The sequence below is a fragment of the Ursus maritimus genome, unplaced genomic scaffold (assembly GCF_017311325.1).
Source record: "Ursus maritimus isolate PB19 unplaced genomic scaffold, ASM1731132v1 scaffold_9, whole genome shotgun sequence".
NCBI lineage: Eukaryota > Metazoa > Chordata > Mammalia > Carnivora > Ursidae > Ursus > Ursus maritimus.
Genome location: NW_024427107.1, coordinates 19,366,861 through 19,392,364, shown reverse-complemented (window position 1 = coordinate 19,392,364; position 25,504 = coordinate 19,366,861). Strand labels below are relative to the sequence as shown.

Here is a 25,504-nt window from a genome sequence, read left to right as displayed (position 1 = left end):
ATTCATCATCATACTCAAGGATTACAAAGACTCCCATTGGTGTCCTTGCCATCTCTATAATGCTCTCCATTCAAATTTAACTACGTCAAGAAACCGGTGGGTAATCCCTTCTCTCTTCCAAAACAAAAAGAACAAGCTCAGAGGTATCCAAAGGTCTCTACTTCCTTCTCTCAACCTAGCATTCAGGACCCACAATCCATCATTATTTCTCCTACTCAACAACACTAATGCCTACATTAGTGTTTTGTAGTAAAAGTTGTCTTACTTCTTGATTTGTACCCTTAAACAGAGATGCTATTGGACTATAGAAAGGTAGGAAAACAGATCATCTGGTTTGAATTATCCCTGGACCATCACTGTCCTTGAGCAAGTCTAATTAACCTTTAATTAATTTACTCATCAATAAAACAGATAATTTCTCACTAATTTGTTGCAAAAAATTGTATGTCATGTGTGAGAACACATAGCACAGCAATTGGAACATTGAAAGAAATCAATAAATGCCAGTTCTTATTAAAATTTTTATTATTTTCTACAAAAACTTGTAATCTGATCTCTAGTGAATGTCTTAATTCGGATGACTAGATGATATATTTGCGTTATAAATTATATCCGATATGTCTGTGTGTTCTCTACAGCACTAGACAATTATTTATTTATTGAATTATTGATTGACTAATTTTTTTTAAAAACTTAAAGAAAAACAGAGTTTCTGTATTTATGCTAAGTATTATGGAATTGTTGGGTTTTTTCCAGTTCTGCCTGAATGACTATCTTCTTGAGTTTGTCCATACTTGGATGCAACAGTCAGAGAACAATTGCAATATGAAGCTACACATTGTATCACATCATTAGAAAACAGAAACATAACAATTTTTTATTTCCAGAGGCCCATAGTTGAATCATTCATTCATTCATTCATCCTTCTGCATAATTATACCTTGGGATAAAGATAAATAAGACCAGTTACTAACCTCAGAAGGTTAGAATCTAATAGGCTGATATAAATAGGTTAATAACAAAATTCCTTAAAGAATCATAGCACATGCGACTGAGATGGGCATAGGAATGCATCAACAACTGGGACACAGGAAATATGCAAGGGAAGTTACCAAACAATTTTGGAAGGCTTAACACTGATAGAAGATAAGGATTTTCCTGGTGATTCAAGAAGTGAAAAAGAGGCCAAGAGAATTTTCCAGGAAGTAGGAATATAGAATATTTATGTATGAAAGTTTGAAACCAACACCTGTGGTTCCAAGGACAGGATATAAGGTGAAGAGATAGCTGGGCCAGATTATTGAGAATCATGTATGCCAAAACAACAACTAATCTGAATGTTACCCTACCAGAAACAATAACATGATCAAATTTTTATTTCAGAAAAATCTCCTTAGTTTTGAGTAGATAGACTAATGGAGTAAAAGACTAAAGGCATTATGATAATTTTTCAAAATAGCTTGGGTGAGAGATGGTGAGTTCTCTGGATTGAGGCAAAAACAGATCAATTTAAAGAATTTCAGCTTTGATTTTTTAAGATTGAAATGCCTCTGGTGAATAGGTTCTGTGTTGTTTTTCTTTTCGTGGTTGTGGTGGTGTTTTATTTTGATTTGGTTTGGTATATATAATTCTGAACCTTAGGGAGAGATCCAGAAGAGAGAACTAGACTTAAAGCCCACAGAAGTCATGGGTGTGAATGACATTAGTTGGAGAGAGTATGCAAGATGAAAAGAAAAAAACAACAGAGACAAGAAGTAGTATCAGTAAACACCAAAATTTTAGGGGTAGACAGAGGAATAAACCTAGCAATGAGGACTTAGATGGTCAGAGCCTAGATAATCAGAAGAGAATGGTATTTTAGGAAACAAAAGAAATAGGAGCTTCAAGAAGAAAAAATGTGTTAGTCAACTATACCAATTTGCATGAAAAGACTAAATGAAATGAAGACCGATCCATCCAGATATTGGATGGAAGCTCTTGAGGAATAGAATGTAAAATATAGTTCAAGATAGCATGTTGGATAGATTGGTAATGAGAGATATCAATATCCTCAATGAAGAATGTGAGCAGTATATTGACATTGTATCAGATAAAATAAACCTCAGAGGAAGAGAATTGTTATTTAGAGTTGAAAACGAATGGTCAGTAAGTTGTAATGAAGAACTAGGATAAATACAATATTGCCTTTTATATGTAACTGGTATAACAAAATAATAAGTATTTGCATAAAAGCACGAGTAATGAAGACATGTTTGGGAAAGTACAGATCTTCAACTTACAATGGTGTTATGCTCCAGTAAACCTATTGTAAGTTGAAAACGTCCTAAGTCAAAAAATGCATTTAATACACCTAATCTACCAAACATCATAGCTTAGCTTAGCCTACCTTTAACATGCCCAGAACACTTACATTAGCCTATAGTTGGGCAAATTCATCTAACACAAAGCCTATTTTAAAGTAAAGTACTGAATATGTTATGTAATTTATTGAATACTACACCAAAAGTGAAAAACAGATTGGTTGTATGGGTACAGAATGGTTTTACATATATAGGTTGATTACTTTCATGATCACATGGCTGACTAAAGGTTGAAGATACTGGACATTTGATTTTCTGTAAGATAAGAGTTCAAAAATAAGGTAGTTTTAAGGACATTCTGCTTAGGGAGTGCTTTCCAAGCCTGTTTTAGAAGAAAGAACATGTCTTGGAAAAACTAGGACCTCCTGGTTTCTAATGCCAACTCCAGCACAACTCCATCTCTTAGAGTTATGCTGACATCATAATCACAATGACATTAACAATATCCCATCATATTCAAACATCTGATTAGGAGGTACTGTTACCTACTTAGATAAAAGGAGGAATTTGAAAAGAAATTAAAGGCCACAAAATGGAAATTATTCAGATCTACATCATCCTATAACTTTCAGCCTAAGCAACAGGCTCCTGCAAATTGGGAGGTACCCAAGACAGAAGAACTGTGGCTTTACATGCAGTTAAAAGAGTTGTAATGTTAAGTTTAAGGACACTATTATATTCCACTTAGGACATCAGACCTTTGGAAAAGGTGACTAATGAATAAAAGAACACCCAAATATTCGAAGAGTATTTTTTCTTCCTTCAATTCAATCCAACAAGCATTCATTGAGCATCTCCTGCTCTTGGCACTGTGCTAGGTACCGAATATCTTTAGATAAATATGACTCATTACAATAGAAATTTTACTTTCTACCTTATTATATTATTGGTAAAAATATCATAATGGTGATAATCTCAGAATCCATAGCATGGAAATCTCTGGACTCATGTCAAACACTGGTAAAATAATTTGGTTGGTGATTTTGCGAGCGACACTGCCATCTATTTGCTGAAATTCTAAGAGACATTCAGAATAAGCCTAAAGAAATTCTAGTTCTATGTGGTTTAAGGCAACTATTCTCTCTAAGCTTCTTTTCACAAATCATAAAGACAAAGTTTGCCTTGTTACGGTCTCTGTTACCAACTGTGTGAAAACACATCAAAGGTCAACTATTTATTGACATCTGCACATCATGGCTGAGCATAGACTAAAAAACCACAGATAAAAATGAATATGCTATGCTTGAATCTCCAATATATAAAAGATGATTTAGTAAGTTCCTTTGCTTTCCTTTTATGTCAACAAGGGTATGAAAAAGTTACTTGTCTAAAAAATGGAGAACATCAGTATTCTGTTGTCTAGCTGGAAACCAGTCAACAGTAGAATAAGAAGGTTTTCCTAAATGCTACAGAGTTGTTGAATCAAAGGTCATGAACTAACTCCATTCTGTAGAAAAAGCCCCCCAGGGCAGAATTTGAATAATTAAGCATTATCATAAAAAGAGAGAAAAATGAAAATTTGGTGTTTTGAAAATTTGGATCAGAAGTAAGACAGTTAAAATTTAATGTCCATTAAAAGTGAAAGTGATAAGATTGACTATAGTCAGTCTCTGAGTATAAAACACTTCCTCATGAATTTTTGACAATTTTCATTTAGTCATGACTTATTGCATTTACGTGGTTTTATTTTTTTTCTTTCTCTCAAGTTGAAGAGTAATTCAAAGACGCAGTCAGATATTTAATTGAATCTCTAAGGACTGAATTCATCAGACATACTTGCAAATAATTTAAAGAATAAGAAATTATAAGTGCCTCTTATATCTAATTTTATCAGTCCTGATAAAGTTTAATATCCTTTTGCTTCATATAATTGAATGTGTTTGTTACCTGACCAAACTTCACACAATTTTCCGGGACCTTAAAGACATTCAAAATCTCAAGGATGACAGACTTGGGTTCTGTCTCAGTCTGTTCAGGTTGTCTTAATAAACTATCATAGATTGGGTGGCTTATAAACAGCAGAAATTTACTTCTCATAGTTCTGGAGACTGGCAAGTCCAAGATCGAGGTACTTGCAGATTCTGTATGTTGTCTGGTGAAGGCCCATTTCCTGGCTCACAGATGGCTGTCTTCTTGTTGTGTCCTCATAAGGCAGAAGGCACAAGTGAACTCTCTGGGGTCTCTTTCATAAGGGCACTACTTCCATTCATGAAGCCCCCACCTTGTGACCTGATCACCTTCCAAAGACCCTACCTCCAAATACCATCACGTTGGGGATTAAAAGAATAGGTTTCAACGTACAGATTTTGAGGGGACACTAACATTTAGTCTATAGCAGGTTCCAATTATGCTTTCACCATTAGTGGTAGTTATTTACCTTCTCTGAGACTTAATGTCTCCATCTAAAAATGGAGATAAACTTAATCTCACAGAGTGGTTATACAATTTTAAATAAGCTAATGAAAATAAAGCTGAAGCACTTCACATGGTTATAGCCAAGGTCCCTGCTCTCAAGGGAAATATACTCTAAGAGAGTTGCTAGCCTTTCTCAAATAGATTCCTTCTACATACCTATCAATATCCATAGCAGTGACTCTCAAGCAGAAAGATCTGGCCTCCTAGAAGGTTTGTAGTCCACTACCTGCCAGAGGAGAATACCTGGGTCGGACTTCCATGTGGACAAATGCAAACAGAGTAGTGGAGAGATGTTAAAACAGTGAGTGTAACTTCCCTGATCCAGGATCAAAGCAGGCAGAGGGCTCTAGGATGGTTGCTAGCTTCCTAGATTAGTTGACTGGGAGAAACAGTGGTGGCATTCTGTAGGAAGAAATTTCTGCTAAGGATGAGTGTGGTTGGCCAGAAGACAGAAATGAAAGGAGAAGAGATTTGGAAGTGGAGGATATGTTGAGCATGGAAAAGACTGCAAGCAAAATTGGAGTCAGGAAGAGTTCATGTATCCTGTGATCCACCAGAAATGCAATCTAGTGACGCAAATCCACCAAAGTATTCCCGATTTCCCCCAAGTGGATCTCAAGTGGTGGAACCACAGGAAGGAGACAAATGTAAGGGAATGGCATCCCAGGCAGAGATAAATGGCTCATATGTCTAAGATCTGAGTACTGTCCACTCTCATGTTATTGTCCTTGGGCTGCAGGTCCTCCAGGCTGGGATACTTTTGTCCCTTCTTGAAAAAGTAGACTCTACATGGCTATTTCTCAACTTCTGTGGTCTCCAAGTAAAGAGGTCTGTTAATTCTTAATTACATTTTCTTGACATCATTTAAAGATTGTCTTCTTAGACAATAATACCTTCATATTTCTTCTTTGATTAAGCAATCTTTCTAGAAATTCTCTTTTATGACATGCTTGCTTTTTTACCATTGAAATGCAAATACTTTTTCAATAAATATTAAAAAGCAAAAAACTTGAAAAGGAAATGACAATTTCCAGAAATTCAGATTTAAATAAAATAAATACAGGCATCTGACTCATGATTCTTAAGAAATACCAATACTTTTTATAGTTGTGACATCACAGAGAGATATTTACTTAAAAATTACTCAGCTTCCCTTTTTCTCAAAAAGCTTGTGTTATTTCTGAATCAAAATGTCCCAATATGTGGAACAAAATAACTGAAAGTTAAGATATCAGTTCTGTCTCTAATTTATAAGATTCTTGTAAATATTATTGAAGCATTGTTTTAGAAACAATAAAAATCACTAGGTGAAATGCTTTTTATATAAGCAAACTAAAATATTCTGCAGAAACTGATGGATAGGTTCCTATATTCTGGCAAATGATATACCAAGCTTCTCTTAAAAGATCAAAACCCTAAACCTATATTTAAAAAATATATAAGAAGGCATGCTTCAGAGCTATAATAAAGAGCAGCTAGTTATTGTATAAGGGTTAAATTCTTTGATTTGGGGGAAAAAAAGAATGAAAGTGAGGGCTTTATCTTTTCTATATTAAAACATATAAAGTTACAAGAACTAAAACAAAAATAGTATACAAGTCAACTGAGGCTGTGTCTCTACTTCCCACATGGTAGAATGGTTAAGTGAGCAGACCCTGATTCAGACCACCTGGGGTAAGTACAATCCTGGCTGGCTGGGTTACAAACTGAGAAACACGAGACTAGTTATCACATCCTAAAGTTTAGTCTCCCCATCTGTAAGCTGGGTAATAATTAAGACCTATTGGCAAAGAATAAGGATTAATGTTTATAAAGCACCTGGTAAAAATTAAAATTAAATAAATATTAATTGTGATATTATTATACCTAATAAATAAAGTGAAAAGAAAAAATATACATTAATAAGAAAGGGAATGTTCTCAAAAGCAAATGGCAGTAGCAAATTTTCTCTGAGAATGTATTTAGATCTATGCTTCACAATAACCACCAAAATGAACTCAAAATTGATAAAAGAATTGCAGGGGAAAATGTAAAGAACTTTTAGGCAAATGTTTATCAAATATTGGGAAGGGAAAGCTATGTCTAAAAAAATGAAAGAAATCAGAAAAAGTATAGCTTCAGTATAATTTAAAAAAACTATCATAAACAACATTAAAAGGCAAAAAAGTTTATTAAAAATATTTACCAGAAACATAAAATTATTATTTTTAATGCCTAATAAATACTGACAAGTCAAGGGGGAAAAATGCCCCAAAAGAAATATGGCCAATGGCAAAGAAAAATAATTCATAAAAAATAGAAATTACATGAGTCCAACACATAAATGTAAAAAGTGTTCATTAGTAATCAAAGAAATTTACTAGTAAGCGAAGAAATCTAACTTTAAGGACCAAAAATGTTCCATTTTATATTTATCAGTATGATAAACTAATTTTGTGAATTTTTTGTTTATTCATTTATACATTTTAAGAGAATAGTTAATTCTGGTAAGGCTTTGGAAGATTTCTGGTTAAAATGGCAAATGAACTTTTTCTGGTTATGTATCAAGAACTTGAAATAGTTCATACTATTTGACACTTTTTAGAATCTAGCCCAAGGAAAACACTGAGACACTGAGGATTTTGTGCATGGTTGGTCTCTAAAGCATTATGTCCAAGCCCCAAATCTCAGAAGCAACCCAAAGCAGTGATTCTCAGCCCTTTCACCTCAAAACAAACATGAAAAATAACATTTGTACAACATACAGTGGGTCCTGGAATAGGCTGTTTGCAGCTGAATGGGACTCAAAACAATTACCAGGAGGACTGGACTGCCTGGATCCTAAAGTGTCTATCGCCAATTCATGACCATCATCAGCCTGGGACAAATTAGTTGGTCATAACCAGCCTAAAAATCTAACATTAAATCAAATGTAACTACTCTGTGTTATGGTTTGACGCAAAAATTAAAGTCTTAAACTTTTAAAAAGTTGGATATTTGGTCTAATTGATACTAAAACAGGTAAGTCTGCAATAACATATAGGTATTAAAATTAGTTTTACAAAGAATTTTATGTGAGACTATTGTCATTATGTTATATAAAGAAATGTAGAATGTAAAGTTGCTTGGTGACTACATTCCAAAATTTAAATTATGATATGACGTGTTTACTGATATACGTGCTTAAAAATACTGGAAAAATAAAATGTGACAATTCATCTTTTTTCATATTCTTTACTGGCTCTTCCAAAATTTATACAATAAATAGTTTTATATTTATAATAAAAGTAAACAAATTTGAAATAAAGAAACCTGTAACAGAGATGCCAGAAAGTTAAACCAAACTGTAACTTAAAAATATTTTGCACATTGAATGTGATACTGATGTTGGTATTTTATTACCATTTGGAAATCTCTTTAAAAGTCTGTGATGCTTGGAAAAGAAGCAAAAAGTGTTCACTGTCTTAAAAAGGGATGATCATTCAATCTGACCCAATAATCAAGATCATTTATGGTTCCTAAAATAATTTTTTTCCTAAATACTCTTTTAATATACATCATGTTAGATCAACATAATAGCAGGAATATATATTTTTTTCAGTTTGAGTCAGCACATTCCTGAGACTCAGACTTTAATGTGACCACTTCTTATAATAGGCAAAAAAAGACCTTGGTAAGATCACTGTGGTTCAGAGGGAAAGGAAGCCCACAAATGTTTAGGTTTCTGTAGGAAAGCACTTTGCATCTAATCATTTTTATGTAATCTATGTCATTCCCTTAGCTGAAGAAGATGAACACGTAAAGGAAAACCTTTCTGTGGGGATCTTAACGTTTTTTCATCTCCACTTAGTGACTGAATATTGATTTAATGTGTTTCACACAAAACAGGCCATTTCAGCACACACACTGTGCACAGTTCCTAATCAGAGTACATACAAGGGTTTTACCTCACTACACAAACATAATCGATATTGTTTTTTATTTTCCTTTTAAGTCAATTTATATACCAATCAAATGAAATTTTCAGTAGCTTGCAATCATTTTAATGAAGAATTAGCAATAATGTCAAAATACCTAACATGTCAAAATGCATTTTCTTTTTTGTCCACCACACTTATCATCATGAATTGGGAATCTCAGGACATTAATAGCATGCTGTCTTACATCTTCTTGGGTATCATTTGTTTAGTAATCAACTTGTTCTACATCGATGCATATTAGGCCACCCTTCAATTATTTTAATTATTTTAAAAATAAATTATTATTTTAAAAATATTATTAAAATATTTATTTTTAAATTATTTTAAAAATTATTTTAAAAATATTATTTAATTTTAAAAATTACTTTTTAAAATAATTATTTTAAAAATTATTTTGTTTTATTTTAAATTATTTTAGAAATAAATTATTTTAAAAATAAAATATAGAATTATTTTATTTTTTATTTTAAAAAATAAAATATAGAATTTAACTGATCCTAAGAAATAATTTCCTAATTTTACTAAAGGAAAAACAGTGAAATAATGTAAAGACACTGATTAATGACAAAAGTTACAATCAACGTTTTAACATTTATTACATCATAATTTATCATCTAAGGCCATTTTTTTCTGATTCAAATGTGCCATTTAGAAGTTACATTTCAAAAATTCATAGAAGTTTTAAGAAATAATATTTGCATAGGTTTGGGCCAATATTTCCATCCTCAATGTGTTAGAAATCAACCAGCCTAAAATGTCAAAAGGAAAAATCTCACAAATTTCAAAACTTGGTCAGATAAATTTCCTATGATAGTACTTAATTTTAAGCAGTGTTATTTGTGTCCTAGATCTGTGAGTGATAAAAGCCAAGCAAAATTCCACAGGCTAGAAGGAAAAAGAAATGGTAAAAACCTTTAGGGTTGAGCAAAATGTATACCAATTAGCAGACAATTCATTGCTACAATTAGCTGCCCACAATTGTCAACATTATCTTTCAAGACATGAAATCCACCCTAATTTATTACTTCTATTTGGTGAGATGATAAGAAACATTAATTTTTCTTTTTTACTTTGCAAGAGTACAAGTTGAAATTTGTTTAGTCTTAATTCCACAAATGTGAGTTGCTATCCATTTTTTCACCCTGGACACATTATGCAAGAAAAAACTGCAACATGTTCACTAGCCAATTCATCCAACATTGCTTCCATTGACCAGCTCTTTAAATCAATTTCCATAGAATTATAAACTTTCCAAAATATGCGTAACAATATTTATTTATCATGAAATTATACTTGGGTATGAAAAAAGAATTTGGAAGCTGTTTTATTGGAAACATGTAAGATGTTGAGTTGAGCGAAGGATGAAAAGACAAAATTTTCCTGAGGGGAGGGTTGTGTGTAGGGTGGAATAATATTAGTAAGAAACAAGATAGAAAGTAGGGATATCAAAATTCATAAGAAATAGTCTAAAGGTCCACTCAATACCCTTACCTGTAGTTTTTACTTGAAAGCTATGGTTACAATTCTTTTTATGTTTGTTGTTAAGTCTATGTGATAATTTTGTAATTTTTTATCTTTTAAATGTATATGTCTTTTTTGGCATGCCTTATAAGAGAAGAAATAAAGATCTGGGAAGGAAGAAATGGGATAAAAGAAATGAATCTCCAAGGGGAGACTCACAGGCTATTTGGCTTGAAAATAGAGTGTAGGTTTGTAGAGCAGAGATATTAAAGGCATTTGAGCAACCTATGTAATGTGAAAAGTCATAGGATTTCAGCAGATTGCAAAATTTCCCTTAACTCTCAGCAATCAGTGCTCCCTGTGTGTGGTGGAATTCTTTTTTTAACGTAATTCCCAAGGGCACCCAGGATTGGCTAAAAGAAGATTCTACAGTACTAATTAATGATCAGAGCAGGAATAGAAATACATGTGGAACTCCTTGCTGACCTAAGTACTTCATTAGCTTAAGAAAATTTTTTAAGTTAACAAAAACTGATTCACCTAATTTTTTCCAGGAAAAAGAAATTCATTTAGGAACAGTGTCCTTCCTGTCAAAACTCTTTTCTGAATTTGTACATCAGTAGCATGTGTTACTGGAAGTATGCATATAAATGTTTCTTTATCTTTATGTCTCTTCCAATTTTAGTTGTTATCAAAAGATAATCATATTTATATCTAACCCAAATTTATTCTTTTTTAACTTCATATTCATGGGATATTGGGAAAATGTGGTATGTGTGGGAAATTTCAACTTCAGACGATCAAGTCTACACCTTACTACTTGTGAGTGGAAGTAGAAAGAATCAATGAAGAGAAAGAGAGACAGAGAGAGAGAGAGAGGCCATCTACTTGTCCCTACATTACTAAACAAATATTATTATATTTATTTAAAATATTATTTTATTTTATAATATTATTATAATATTATTCAAGCTTAAAGTAATCAAAGTTCACCTCTAATCCAGAAAATTCCAGAATCCCCTGAGTTTCACTTTTGAATCGTTTGTCACGGGAATTTTTTCCAAGATGTGTTATTATTTTCCTTTTACCTTTCCTTCCCCCTAATTTTTAGATTCCCCCTTCTTGTCGTGCTGCATTGGTTTCTCAGACTCCTTCAGTAATTGAGGACCCAAGCAGACTAGTCTTTTAGGTTCCAAACTTACTGATTGTTTCCTCTCATAAAAAATTACCTATTGTAGATGAATGGATAAAGAAGATCTGGTATATAAACATACAATAGAATATTATTCAGCCACCGAAAAAACCGAAATCTTACCATTTGCAATGGCATGGCTGGAACTAGAGGGTATTATACTAAGCGAAATAAGTCAATCAGAGAAAGACAATTACATGATTTCACTCATGTGGAATTTAAGGAAAAAAGCAGAGGATCATAAGGGAAGGGAGGGAAAAATAAAAGAAGATGAAATCAGAGAGGGAGATAAACCATGAGAGACTCTTAACCATAGGAAACAAACTGAGGGTTGCTAGAGGGGAGATGGGTGAGGGGATGGGGCAACTGGATGATGGGCATTAAGGACGGCACATGATGACATAAGCACTGGGTGTTACACGCAACTGATGAATCACTGACCTCTATCTCTGAAATTAATAATACACTATATGTTAATTAATTGAATTTAAATAAAATAATTTTTAAAAATTACCTGTCGTGATCCAGTACTCAAACTTCTATTTTTTTCACTATCTACTTAATCTAATGAATAATTCTACCTTTGATGTCGGCTACTGATAATGGCCTAATTTTTATCTTTTCTATATTACGTATGCTATTTAATAGTGGCCCTACTGCCTTAGCAATTGTAGGGACCCTGACGAGTTCTGTGAGTGTGGGGCACTGGGAATGCGAGTTTTAGTTCTGCCCTGTCTATATGACATGGGACAAACCACCAGAGCTTCTGGAAGCTCAGTACGCTCACCTAAACTTTAGAGTACTACTGATTTCACTGACGGGTTGTCAAGCCCATGTGCACAAGGACTGCAGAATTCCGAGACAATTGATATTAAGTGTGTAAAAATGCTTAACAATTAAAAAGCGCTGTAGAAACGTGTGATATCATTATTATTACTACTACTATCGTTCTAGTTAGTTTAACATAACTTTTCAAAGAGATAACACTCTTCAGAAGGAAAACGTATTAAAAGCAGGCTTTTAGTAACTCCTGAAAACTTGAGGAAAACCTTCCCTATTGGAGTCCTTTTTAAAATTTTTCTTCTACTTTAAGAAACGATGACTAGTTACATAAAATGCTATAGGAATCTGCTTATGATGGGCTGATTGTTATTGACGAATAAATAAAATAAGAGAGATTTACAAAGGAAAAAGAAAAAAGTCAGTAAGATGTTGAATGTTAAATGTCTTTCTTAGTTATCTTTTCATCTTCCCATTATGTTTATATATGTGTTTCATACTTTCAAAACAAAATAGACTTGTGAAGATTAAGAAAGCTATAGAAATTGTGAAATTTAAAAAATCATTAATATCAAATCTTTATGGATCATTGATCTAAAAAAAGTTGTGTGCTGTATTTATGCACTATATATATAATGAACTATATATAATAAACAAAAGTTCCTTAACCAGTATCTGCTCCTTGACATTTTCTTCCTAAGATTTTCCTTTTGTTGGTTCATTTCTAATAAATAGATGTCTCTGACAAATCTAGCTTTAATCTTCATAACAGGTACATATGCTAAGAAACATTCCAGAACGAAGGAGGAGGAGGAGGAGGAAAGGGAAGTTTCAAAAAAATGACTTGTTTATTTGGGGGAGGATAAAAATGTAAATCTAAATGTTCCCTTTACCTCAGTCAAATATTCACAAAATATTCACAAAATATTTTAAACACAAGTTAAGCCACTGGGGAAAACAGTTTTCAAGAGTCTGTTACCTACTTATTAATATCCAATACCCAACAAGGAAAGTTAGCAAATAAGACAGCATGTGTTGAAACTGCTCTAGATGGATTTCAACATTTGTGGCATGTTTATATTTTTACAGGATGTGACTCAAAATTTGCTTTGAAGTATTTTGCATTTCTTACGGTAATAAGGAAAAAAGTTCTGTTTTCATCCAATTCTCCATTAATATTTAGATAAAGCCACAATTTTCTCTTTGATCTACCAAAAATACAATCTTAAAAAATATTATTTAGGGAATGTGCATCTAAAATATCATCTGACTTTTTTTAAATCCATGTTTTCTTCATAATAAATCAGCTGTTGTATAGAAATTATGTTCAGGGTCCTGATACTAATTTATTTCTCCATGTATTGTTTATAATCTGCATGCTTCCAAAAAGAATTAAATAGTTATTTTTGACATTAAATATAATTGTAGAATTTTTAAGAACCCAAAATCTAATGAATGATAAGTGAAAACAAATAAAGTGGGCTTAGAACAAATTTTTGCTTTAGGATCACTATGTGAACACTGAAAAAAGAAAGCAAAAATCTCTCACAGGCAGCTTGAAATCACTGAGAAGTTTTCTTTCCGTCTTTGGGTTATTAGGTATTACTAAGCAAGCCAAATACCGTGGGCACGATCTATCTTGATTTTAGAAAGTGATTATTAGGAAAAGAATCTAGTGATATTCTTTTACATATGAGGGAGATACACGGACTTTGGTGAAATTCACAGGGGAATTAAAAAAAATGTTTGCCAAAAGTAATGAATGAAACATTCTCACAACCTGAAGGATGACATGCTTTTTTCATCATGAGATTATCAAAACATACTGAATTTTATAAATGTCAGAAATTTCCTTTAAAAAAGTTAGTAAAACCCCAGATTATAATCCAAAGATAATATTTGATCAAGTGCATACCCCATGATACTCTCTGATGTGGGAACATTATCCGGAACCCTGGGCTTGGTTGTGGCAGAACCCACACTTTACAGGGGACTTGGCAAACAAGGATATGCTCAGAGAAAAGTATTAGAGGTACTGAAGTCTTTGAAAACGACACAATATAAGAATTTGTTGAAAGAACAGATTGTGTTTGGGCTGAAAAAAAGTCTTGGATGAGAGATGCTAACGGCTTTTAATATCTGAAGATCACTTAAGAGGAAGGAGAGAGGCCTCAGAAGAAACAAATCCTAATACTTGGTTCTCAGACTTTTGCCTCCAGGACTGTGTGAAATAAATTTCTGTTGTGTAAGCCACTTACTCTGTGGTGCTTTCCTACAGCAGCCCTAGCAAGCTAATACAGAGACTATCGTAGTACATAAACCCAGTTTAAATATTAAATTTAAGGTCATGCCTGATTGCACAGTCATTTTTACAGCAACTCAAAATCTTTTATAAACTTCACACTTAGAATTCACATGCAGATTTTATTTTTTCTGTGTTTATTCTTTTAACATTAAATTTCATCGACAAGCTTAAACCTAACGGGTTTTGTCTCAGTATACTCCATTGAAGAGATCTACTTTAACAAAAAATAGCACAAGGACTTTATAACCAATAACAGCAAGTTTAAGTTATATGTAAACTTTCAGGATATGCAAAATATTCATTTTTATCAAGATGTGTATAGTTAACGAAGTTTAGAATGGCAGCTCATAATCTTTGAGAATATTCATGTGCATAAACCAGCAGTTAATAATAGCAAAACTTAGCTTTTCCTAACTCATTCAAATCTTCTGGCCCCTGGGCGCCTGGGTGGCTCAGTCGGTTAAGTGCCTGGCTTCAGCTCAGGTCATGATCCCAGGGTGCTGGGATTGAATCCTGCATGGGCGCCCTGCTCAGCGGGGAGTCTGCTTCTCCCTCTGCTGCACCCCACCAACCCCCTCCCCCCGCTTGTTCTCTCTTGCATGCGCTCTCTCTCTCTCTGAAATAAACTAAATAAAATCTTAAAACTAAAAAAATCTTCTTCCCCAATTGCTGAAAGAGCTTAGTCCAGCCTTTCTCTATACCTGTAATCAAGCTGGCCACCTACTAATACAAGCACTCAGCCCGAAGGTGTGGGATGATATACTGAATGCACATTTGAAACTATTTTTTAATCTAAAGAATATTATTTCCTATTTTAAGATTTTCCTATTGGTAGTATCCAATAGTTTTAGGAATTAAGAAAAAAGTAAGTAAATGAATGTACTTACAGATCCTGTTAATTTAGATGCCTTCTCAAATTCTTCACCTTCTTCCATTAGTGCTTCTTCAGTCCCGGGTAAAGAATCTATTTTTACAAAAAGAATGAATAAATTGTTGTCACATATTGCTTACTAACTCTGTGATATGTAAACGTATTATGAAAAGGATATGAAAGTGACCGAACTGGTTCTTGAAAAATCATAGTGTTTGTGAGTTAAAATAAACAGTAGAATGCTGTTTATTTAATTTAAAGACAACATATGAAAAATGTTAAGTATTTCTAATTGAGAAGGACACAATGAAATAAAAAATGTGTGACAGCTGCAGTTATGTTAGTCAGAGCAAGCCTGTTTTCGGCATATGATTTAGCTAACTGTTGGAACTATTATTAATGTCCAGTTGTTGGCTTGTAATTTTATATTTGTTTGTCTTCTCTCTCAACCATCTTTTTCTTTTCTTTCTTTTTTTCTTTCTTCCTTTTAGGCTACATAATTTAAGATCCAATTTGTGTTCCCTATTAAATGGGATGGAAAATTCTGAAAAGTTTGGAGAAAGGCGCATCCCATGAAATGGTGGTGGGTTTTGCATTTTAAGTATCAAGTGAGAAGTTGTGATTACTTAGCTTGACTAGATTTGAGGAGTGGGTGAGTACTGACTTTTTAATACGTGAATAAAATGATGACAACTCTTTTCATATATCTACTGAGTTACATTAATTATAACAACAAGGATTTCTAAGGGCTATAAACGATTCTGCAATAAGGATAGACATATGGAGCATTAGAAAAAGGCTGTGTTTTAATAACCTTCTATTTGAATTTCAAGAATCAGTTAAGAGGAAAGTATTTTAAATCACTGGAAACTTTTAAAATTGATTTCTTATATTTATTAATATTTGAAAGAGCCATATGAATTCCTCAGGAAGACTTTCCTTCAGATTCACATACATATGGAGGCGGATTTTTTCCACTGTGTAAAATGTACACTCTGGGAAGAAAATCAAAGCATTAAATCCTTCAAATACTTAATGGTCACCTAAGACCAGGGAGACAGTGGAAAACTTAGTGCAAATCCATAATCATAGCTTTTGAACCATGGAGCTCTGTCTCTAATAATTCAGAGTTTTACATTCAAGAAGAAAAATTACTAAGTCCCAGAGCACATAGTTTATCTAGATGTAAATGTAGATTTTTTTTTTAGAACACAGAATTCTTTCCAACATAAAACTAACTTTGGGAGAACAACATACTTTCTTGAGCCATAGATAAATTTTAAAATGTTACCTACCACCCTTCCAAACAGAACAATGACATCCAAAAGAAGCAAATTTTTGTTGATAAAATCAGGATAGATGATGAGAATTACAACAAGTTCAAAAATATTAATCCGTTTATGAAGAATACTTGAACCCCTACCTACTAATACCCCGTTGTAAGGGGGACAATACATTGACTCTTTAAATTAGAATTCATAAATTAGCATAATTGAAGTCCTGCAAGGCTGAATTATATTCTATATGACTATGAGCAAATATTAGTGTAATTTTAGTATCATTCACTATTTTTTGTTTCACTTATGTATTAAAATTATTAAGTAGAACATTGACTTAATAAATAATAGTAAAATGTTCTATTCTACATTACAAAACAAACTATGTATACAGAAGAAGAAAACCATCCCTCTTGTGGATTTGTTGATTTTTTAAGTTAGAAATACTCACTATTCTCAAGTTTTTCTTGGTGAGTTAATGATTTTATTTATTTTTAAAGATTTTGTTTACTGATTTGAGAGAGATAGAAGGAGCACAAGGAGGGAGAGAGGCAGAGGGAGAGGGTCAAGAGGCCCCCTGATGACTGGGAAGCCCCATGTGGGGCTCTACCCCAGGACCTGAGCTGGTCTGACACGTGCTTAACCAACTGAGCCACCCATGCACCCCCCGTTAATGATTTTAAAGAGTATTGTTATTCTGTTCGATTTTTCTTTTGTATAGATTTTATTTATTTGAGAAGAGAGAGAGAGAGTATGAGCCGTGGGGAGGGGCAGAAGGAGAAGTCAGCTGCTGAAGTCAGATGCTTAAATGACTGAGCCATCCAGGCACCCTGTCATTCTGTTTGATTTTTAATGCATGTATGTATTAATCAATTCATTCATCCATTTATTTGTGTATTTGTATATTCATTTAATTCAATAAGTACTGTATGCCAGGTATTCAACTTGATGCTTTCGAAACAAGTTGAGCAAGATAATTTTCTATGACTCTTTCTCTCTTGGAATATACTTGAACACCTTTACAATATTAATTTTTTAAGAAAAATGAACATTTATAAAGGGAAGCTAGTGGAAACTTCTTATGGTTTTATATTCTGTTCTCTTCTTCTTTTGGTTGAATTCTTCCTGGCTATTGGTGCCATATCCAGTGAGATCTACAATATAGTGAAGTCCATTGTTCAACTTAGCGTAGAAGGATAATGGTGAAGTGCTGCTGGAATATTTGCAAATTTACATATCCATATTAAAAGCTGTTAGAAAGAACCCTTCTTAATGGTCCAAATCTAGTGCCAGAATATCAATCTAATATACCAGTAGGGACAATAGACATCATGAAAATAAAATCTTAATGTTTAATGCTTGGGGGAATACATTCCACATTCCATATTTTAAGTGTTCTGAGTGCATTGCTTATTAGCAATAATTGGTGGATGCATATGTGTAAGCTATTTTGCTCTATTCCAGAACAATTTCTTTATAAAAGTGTACTTACTTACTGTACTTATAAAGTATAAATGATTTTCAAAATACAAGCAATGAACTAACTCTTTGAGCTTTTTTCAATCACATGGAGGGGAAAAATGAGTATCTAAACTTCTCAAATACTAGAATTTATCTAGTCTTTTCATTTTAGAGGAGAACAAATCAAAACAAAGAAAGACAAAGTAATTTTGCCAAAATCTAATAGTATCTGGCAGCACTAGGCTGAGAAACTTAGCCCGTGTGGTTGATAGGGCATGCAGGTAGGAACCTAGAAATCTATACAGTTTATCACAATGTTTGGCTATCTCCAACTTCTTCCTCTCATTAGTTTTACTTTTGCTGTTTATGTCACAACAGGTTTTTTATGCAGAAAGTTATACCTATCCATAGAAATATGTATGTTTGTTGAGTCAAGCTCAATGCGGATGCACAGTTGACATAAAAATCACACCAGCACGTTTGGATAATGCCAAAAATAGTTACTGAATCTAGTGATCGAACAAGTGGAAAAGAATGTACTGAATTAGAAACTTGTATTTTGTAATTTGCTGATTAGGTTTACTAAAATTCTCATGTGAGGAATTCAGGATATAAGCAGTCCAAGAAAGGAACTTACTGAATATTTTCCCCCCCAGTGGGTGCAATTAAGTATAATCAACCACCTATTAGTGATGCTGCATTGTTAAATTTTCCAAAAAATTTAAATTATTAAAATAGTTATTATGCAAATGTGATTGCTGAAGGATATATGTCTCCTTGGTGGATTAGTGGATTCCAGCGGTTTTGACAAAATTAAAAAATAGTAATGGGTCAGTAATTAAATAATATCTGCTTTTTCATCTAGTTTTATACAAGGCATGATGGGGACACAAGAAAACCTCAAGAAGCATATAATCCAATTGAGTGAGAACAACACACAAGAAGTAATTCAAAAACTATTAGGGGAAAAAAGTAAAGGAAACATTGGTGTGGGCTGGACACCAGGGAGACTTGACATGATCTTTTGAGCATAGGATCTGACTAGGCAGAGGGTAGGAGAAAGAATTTACTATGAATCAGGAAAGAATGGCTTAAGTAAAGGTACACATGCAAGACTATCAGTGAAGAGAAGCCAGGCTGACTCCAAACCTAGAATGTCAAGGAATGGCCAACCTGGGTCCTCCATGTCACTAGTGCCACATGGTTCAACTTTCATTGTCAATGTTAAAGGTCGACCATGGGAGTGTGTCATCTCATCATTACTACAAGAGATTTGAGTATAAAGAAACTATTATCATTTCTTGTCTTGTGCTACACTGGCATTGGTTTATGTTCCCACAACACTTTGTTTTCCTTTAAATTTTATTTATTTATCTGAGAGATACAGACTGAGATAGGAACAGAGATAGCGAGAGAGAGCATGAGCTGGAAGGAGAGGGACAAGCAGACTGCCTACTGAGTAGGGATCCTGATGTGGGGCTCAATCCTAGGACCCAGAGATTATGACCTGAGCAGAAGGCAGACACTTAACGGACTAAGCCACCCAGGCACCCCAACACTTTGCTTTTTAATGCTTAATGTTGTTAATATTTGACATCTAAAAAAGTAGGTATAGTTGGCCCTTGAATAACACGAGTTTCAACTGTGCCGGTCCTCTTACACATGGATTTCTTTCAATAAATGCAGTGCAGTACTATAAATGTATTTTCCTTATAATTTTCTTAATAATATTTTCTTTTCTCTAGCTTATTTTATTGTAAGAATACAGTATATAACATATATAAAATATGTGTTAATCAACTATTTATATTATTGGTAAGTCTTCTGGTCAACAGTAGGCTATATTAGCAGTTAAGTGTTTGGTGAGTCAAAAGTTACACTCAGATTTTCAACTGTGCAGGGGGTTGGCACCCCTAACCCCTATGTTGGTCAAGGGTCAATTATACAAAAAAAAAAAAAAATATATATATATATATATATATATATAGTATATTTAGTTACAAAGCACAATGGTAAACACCTCAAACCACCCCCTAACTTAAGAATTAGAACATTTCCAATAACCTGCATATACCTGTGAGCACCTTCCTTATCCCATCTCCTTGTTTCCCCATCCCCTGAGGATAACCACCATTTTGAGTCTTTCATTCCCTTCTTTAAATATAATTTTATCACTTATGTATATTTTCCTAAAGAATATATTATTTAGATTTTCTAGTTTCTGGCTTTATGAAAATGGTGTTCTATGACTTGCTTTTTTTCCAACCAATATTATGCTTTTAAGACTCATTCAGTTGTGAGCTGAAACTTGCTCCTACCAGATTGGGAGACCCCCTGCCATTTTCAGATCAGTTGCTTTAAATCAGCCACAGTGGTAGTATTTACATCATGAAAAACATCAATCTATAAATCAGGGCTTTCTTTTTCAAAGAAATAGTTGTTAACATTTACCAGCACACCTCTGATTTCATCCATACTATGTGTGTGTGGACAAATTCCACAATGTATCCATTTTTCTGTCCACCAGCATATCGACAAAGGTTGTTCATATTTCATAGTATATGAGACTTGTTTCTCTAAGATATTCACCCAGAAGTGGAGTTTCTGAGCTTTAGATTATGTGAATATTCAAGATTTTAAAATAATGGAAAACTGTTTCCAAAATTGTTTATGCCCTACCTAGAGTGTATGCATTTCCTTTCATCTCTGTCTTCACCAGCACTTATTTTTGCCAGATTTCCTAATTTACCAAACCAAAGATTGTACAACAGCATCCCTCTCCGGTCTTAATTTGCTTTTCTTTGATTACTAAAGTAGGTAGCATTTTTCATATGTTCATTGATCATTTGTGTTTCCTCTTCTGTGAGATATCTGTTCATATCTGTTGCTTATTTTTCTATTGGTTTGTTGATCTTTATGAAATTGTATGTTGATTATGTATTCTAAATATTAATCTTTAACCAGTGACAAATATATTGCAAATGTATTTTGCACTTTTGTGGTTTATTGATTCACCTATTTCTGGCATCTTTTGATGAATAGGAGTTTTTAACACTCTATAATTGAGTCAAATTTTTTGTTATGTTTGGGATTTTTTTTTCACCTTCTTTAATATGTCCTTCTCTATCCAAATGTGAGGAAAATATTTTCCCATAGCTTCTTTTCTAATTACCTCAACTGCATGTACTGGCCGCATCTAGACAGAACACTGAATGATGAAGCGGTGGTGTATCTTAGACGTCACTGTCATGGCACTATATGTACTTTTTTATTTATGCAGGAATTTTTTGAAGTGCCCTGACATTAACTTAATACACTGTGTCTTTTTTTTAAGATTTTATTTATTTATTAGAGAGAGAGAGAGAGCACGAGCCGGGGGAGGAGAGCAAGAGGGAGAAGCACACTCCCCACTGAGCAGGAAACCCTGTGCAGGGTGTGATCTTGGGACTCCAGGATCATGAACCAAGCTGAAGGCAGATGCTTAACCTACCGAGCCACCCAGGCACTCCATAATATGCTGTGTTAAGGAGTTTGAATTGTGTCCTATAGAAAATGGGGTAAAGAAGCAGCTTTATTTTTAGTAAGATAATAAACGAAAAGAGATAAGACAGCACAAGGAGTACCTGTTAACAGGCTTGTTCCAGTAGGCAGAGAAAAAGGACAGAAGTATAGAGGCGGTAGTGTCAGGGAAAATGAAGAGGAGGCTGGTTTGGAGAGGAAATTCACTGCCACATTATGAGACCAATTTAATATAGGGCTGAGATAGAGGGAGGAAAACCAAGTATGGTGTTGACATTTCCACGGGGAAAGTCTGAAGGGATCTATAATGTGAAAATGGGACTACGCAATGTAAGTTACAGAAAGAAGTTGAAAGTAGAGACAAAGTTTGGGGAGGAGCGAACATATAGTTGACCTGTTTGTACCTAAATTAGGCACAGACATTACGAGGCTGCTCCTCAGAATTCACACACCTTGCTTCCTTTTCTCCTTTGCCCTTAACCTTCTGACACACACAGCCCGAGGTATGTATGATTGACCGTTACCATGATTTCATGAAGGGCAAGATGTTTGTTTAGTTTCTTTCTTTTTCTTTCTTTCTTTCTTTCTTTCTTTCTTTCTTTCTTTCTTTCTTTCTTTCTTTCTTTCTTTCTTTCTTTCATCTTCAGGTCCCATTCAATTACAGTAAATAATGTTGGATTTAAAACTTACCCAAAGAATCTGGGACTATTTCATCTGGAGAATGAAGTGCTTGTGATGTCTCCTCTGTCCTTTCTGCCAAGTTGTCTCCTTGAAGCCTAAATAATTAAAAATGATCATTGAAACCTCGAATAATGTCGAATTGTGAAATATGAACTATATACTACTGGATGTGACTATGAAATTTTAAACTTAAAATCAGAAATCCTTCTTCAAAGTAGAAATACAGGTTTACTAAAGCCTTTGTCATGTAGTGTTTTTGTTTTTCTAGCCTTTAAGGACAAGTCTTTCATCATCATCATCTTTTTTCCTATATACATGGGAAGAATAAGTCTAGGCTAAATTTGCTTTTCTTCTCAGCCTAACTGGAGGAAGGTTTATAAGCAAATGTCTTCACTAAAACTACAATGGGGAAATGAGTGAAAGAAAAGCAGGAGTCCAACACAGCGGGCTCACCATACTTCTGAATCCAGGGGCATGAGAGGGTTTCCATGATTACACAGAAGTTTATTAAACACAGTTCTTCAAATCAACCAAACTTGAGCTTAAAGACCAGCAGGTCAAGGTAAGTCTCAACAATGGAAGTTAAGATTCCTAATCTGTGTGACTTCCTGGGGTTCTCATAGCCATGGGTCTTCAGGAAGGGAAGACAATATATTTCTGAACTTCCGTGTCCACCTCACCGTAGTGAGATTAGCAATATCTAATTCAAACAGTCTGGATTTATATTATACTGTGAAATCACTCTATCAAAGGAGGTAGAGCTTATTAATAACTGTTGGAACACTGTCCTAAGAATAAACTCTGCTAATATTGGAGGACAATATATCAAATAATCCAGAGATCATAAGTTTCTATCAGTGCCCATATTTTTTTCTTGTATTTACCTGGTGGCAAGTGCCCTCATGGGAGAATATTAATAAATGCATAACAAATAGCATTAATATTTTTAAAAATACAAACTCAAGTACAATTCATAACTGTACCGGGCTCAGAAGTTAAACTTTTCAACTGTTTTACATCTTTGCTTTTATATGCCACTGTAGAATCACCTACTAAATTGCATTTTGCTTTTGCATATTCAAGCACATATGCATGACTTTTTACCTTTTGTGTAACTATAAATACTATAAATTATGTTTTCATCTTTATTCTTTTAATGTTAAATTAATATTAATATTAAATTCTGCACATTTTTGTGCATATTATATACTAGTGGCTACATTATTACCTTCTACACATGAAACCATATTTACTGTATTATATAAGCTAACTAAAGAATTGTCAAAAGTAATTTCCTGATAGTTATAACACTTTTTAGTCAAATATGTACATTTTATACTTTTTTTGATTGATTTTATACTTTGAATTAATTTTCAAAATTTTAGTTTGAAAGAACAACATCACTTTTAAATGATTTAGCTACATCTCAAACCTGTCCAATTATTTCTTCTTATTTTGTTTATTTCTAATAATTAGAATAAATACTTTGTTAATCTGCAAGATCAAATAGTCTTTTCACACTTTCTTTGTCTAAGTCCATTTCATCAAATTTTCAAAGAGAAAGTATATAGAAACATGAAATACTGAAAGGTGTCAGTAAAAAGTATTATTAAAAATTGGCAACGAACTCCAACACATTTGGGTATTTCAAATTAGGTTAAAAACCTAAATGGAAAATAAATCTCCAACAAAGGCAGAAAGAAAGAAACAAGAAATAAAAACTAAGTTGTAAATTTCTTTTTGTTCATTGCAAGCCTCAATAAGAAAGATTTATTTTGTGTTTATTAATATGCTCAGTAATAACCCTGATGTTGTAGAGAAGTAAATAAATTACAACTGATCCTGATTTCACAGACTTCTCAATTTAGCTGAGTCAAAAAGACAAATGACCATGAAAACAACCCAACAAATTGGGTGGCCTTGAAGCTGGCTCATCTTTGTCCAAACACTGCCCTCCAGATTCCTTACGAGTTGGATTTACCGTGACTTGGCAGCAACTCCATTAAGGAATGCTTCACAGCCCTGCTATCCTTGAGTGCTCCGCCAAGGTTTCCCAAACTGTAATCCACACAGCACTACTTCTGTAAGAGGTTAATAGGCACTATGCAAACAAGGGTTATGTGGGCAAGTCCGGGAAATACAGTCTTAGCAAAAGTTCAATCTTTTTTTTTTCTTTACACTACAAGAGTTTTACTTATACTACCAAAACTTTTCTCTTTGCTTTCTAAAACTCCTTTTCCATATTAAACGCTCTCTTATAGTCTCAGTACCTAAACAAAATGTTTCCTGTTCCACCTTGTCGTCACTGAAACCCTTTTCTAAGAACATTACATCCTTTTTTCTTCTAAGAATATGAGGTGCCTCCTCTCCAAAGAAGGCTGCCTCATCCCTCAACCTCAGCTAACACAGGATTAGAAATATTCACCTTCCTTCTTTCTGCCTGTGGGACTTTGCTCAGAATCAAAGTTTTCATCTTCAACTCAAGCATCATTATCACCTTGAATGATTTCTGTGTTCTTGTGTATCTACCCACTAATTTCAAAGTCTCTTGATCTCAGATCTGGAGCTCTTCCCTTCTACTTCACCTTCCCTTGCCCAAGGACAGTTAACCCAGGATTGCTCCATGTCAGCAATCTTTAAATCCAATGTTCTGTTCTCTGACAACAAACTCACCTCCTTTAGGCTCTTTCACAAATTCACTTTCCTTAACATTTTCTCTTCAGTCAAATATGGATCCCAATTTCTATTTTCTCCCAGTACCTGGCTTCCCCTCATTCCAGTGCTGTCCAACTCAGCTGGGACTTGCGGTCTCCTCAGTTCCCATGCACCTACATCCTCCTGTCATTACTGACCAACCAGACCCTAATCCTGTATTAATCCATCATTTTCCTACACATGTGCACCTGGAACAATGTGAGAGAAAATCGGACACTCCCGGATTGGTGAGTAAAAGTCAATGGTTTCCAACTTTAAACTTGGGCTTCTTGGCTTCTTGGTTGTTTTTCTTCCGTTCCTTCCAAAGTCTTTACAAAATTTTTATCTCTTTTTTAGGTCACCTAGAAAAATGATATATTAGGGAAGAAAGATATGCTAGTCCCCCTCACACAGCACCTAGAGAATTATCTTCACGCCAGCTAGTATTCACCACCTTTCCAATTCACGAAGATAGAGACCCTCTCTCCCGTGTAAGGCTCAGACCATCCATTTAGGCTGGTGATTTGGA

General features: G+C 33.9%; 1 protein-coding gene across 1 annotated transcript in view; it reads right to left on the bottom strand.

Annotated features, from left to right (window-relative positions):
- The window catches only part of CUNH8orf34 (chromosome unknown C8orf34 homolog), a 353,639-nt gene that overhangs the window by 59,557 nt on the left and 268,578 nt on the right, over positions 1-25,504 (bottom strand). Inside the window, 2 exon segments of the mRNA XM_008710771.2 lie at positions 15,360-15,436; positions 22,291-22,376. Of these exon segments, the coding sequence (XP_008708993.2) occupies positions 15,360-15,436; positions 22,291-22,376 (163 nt within the window).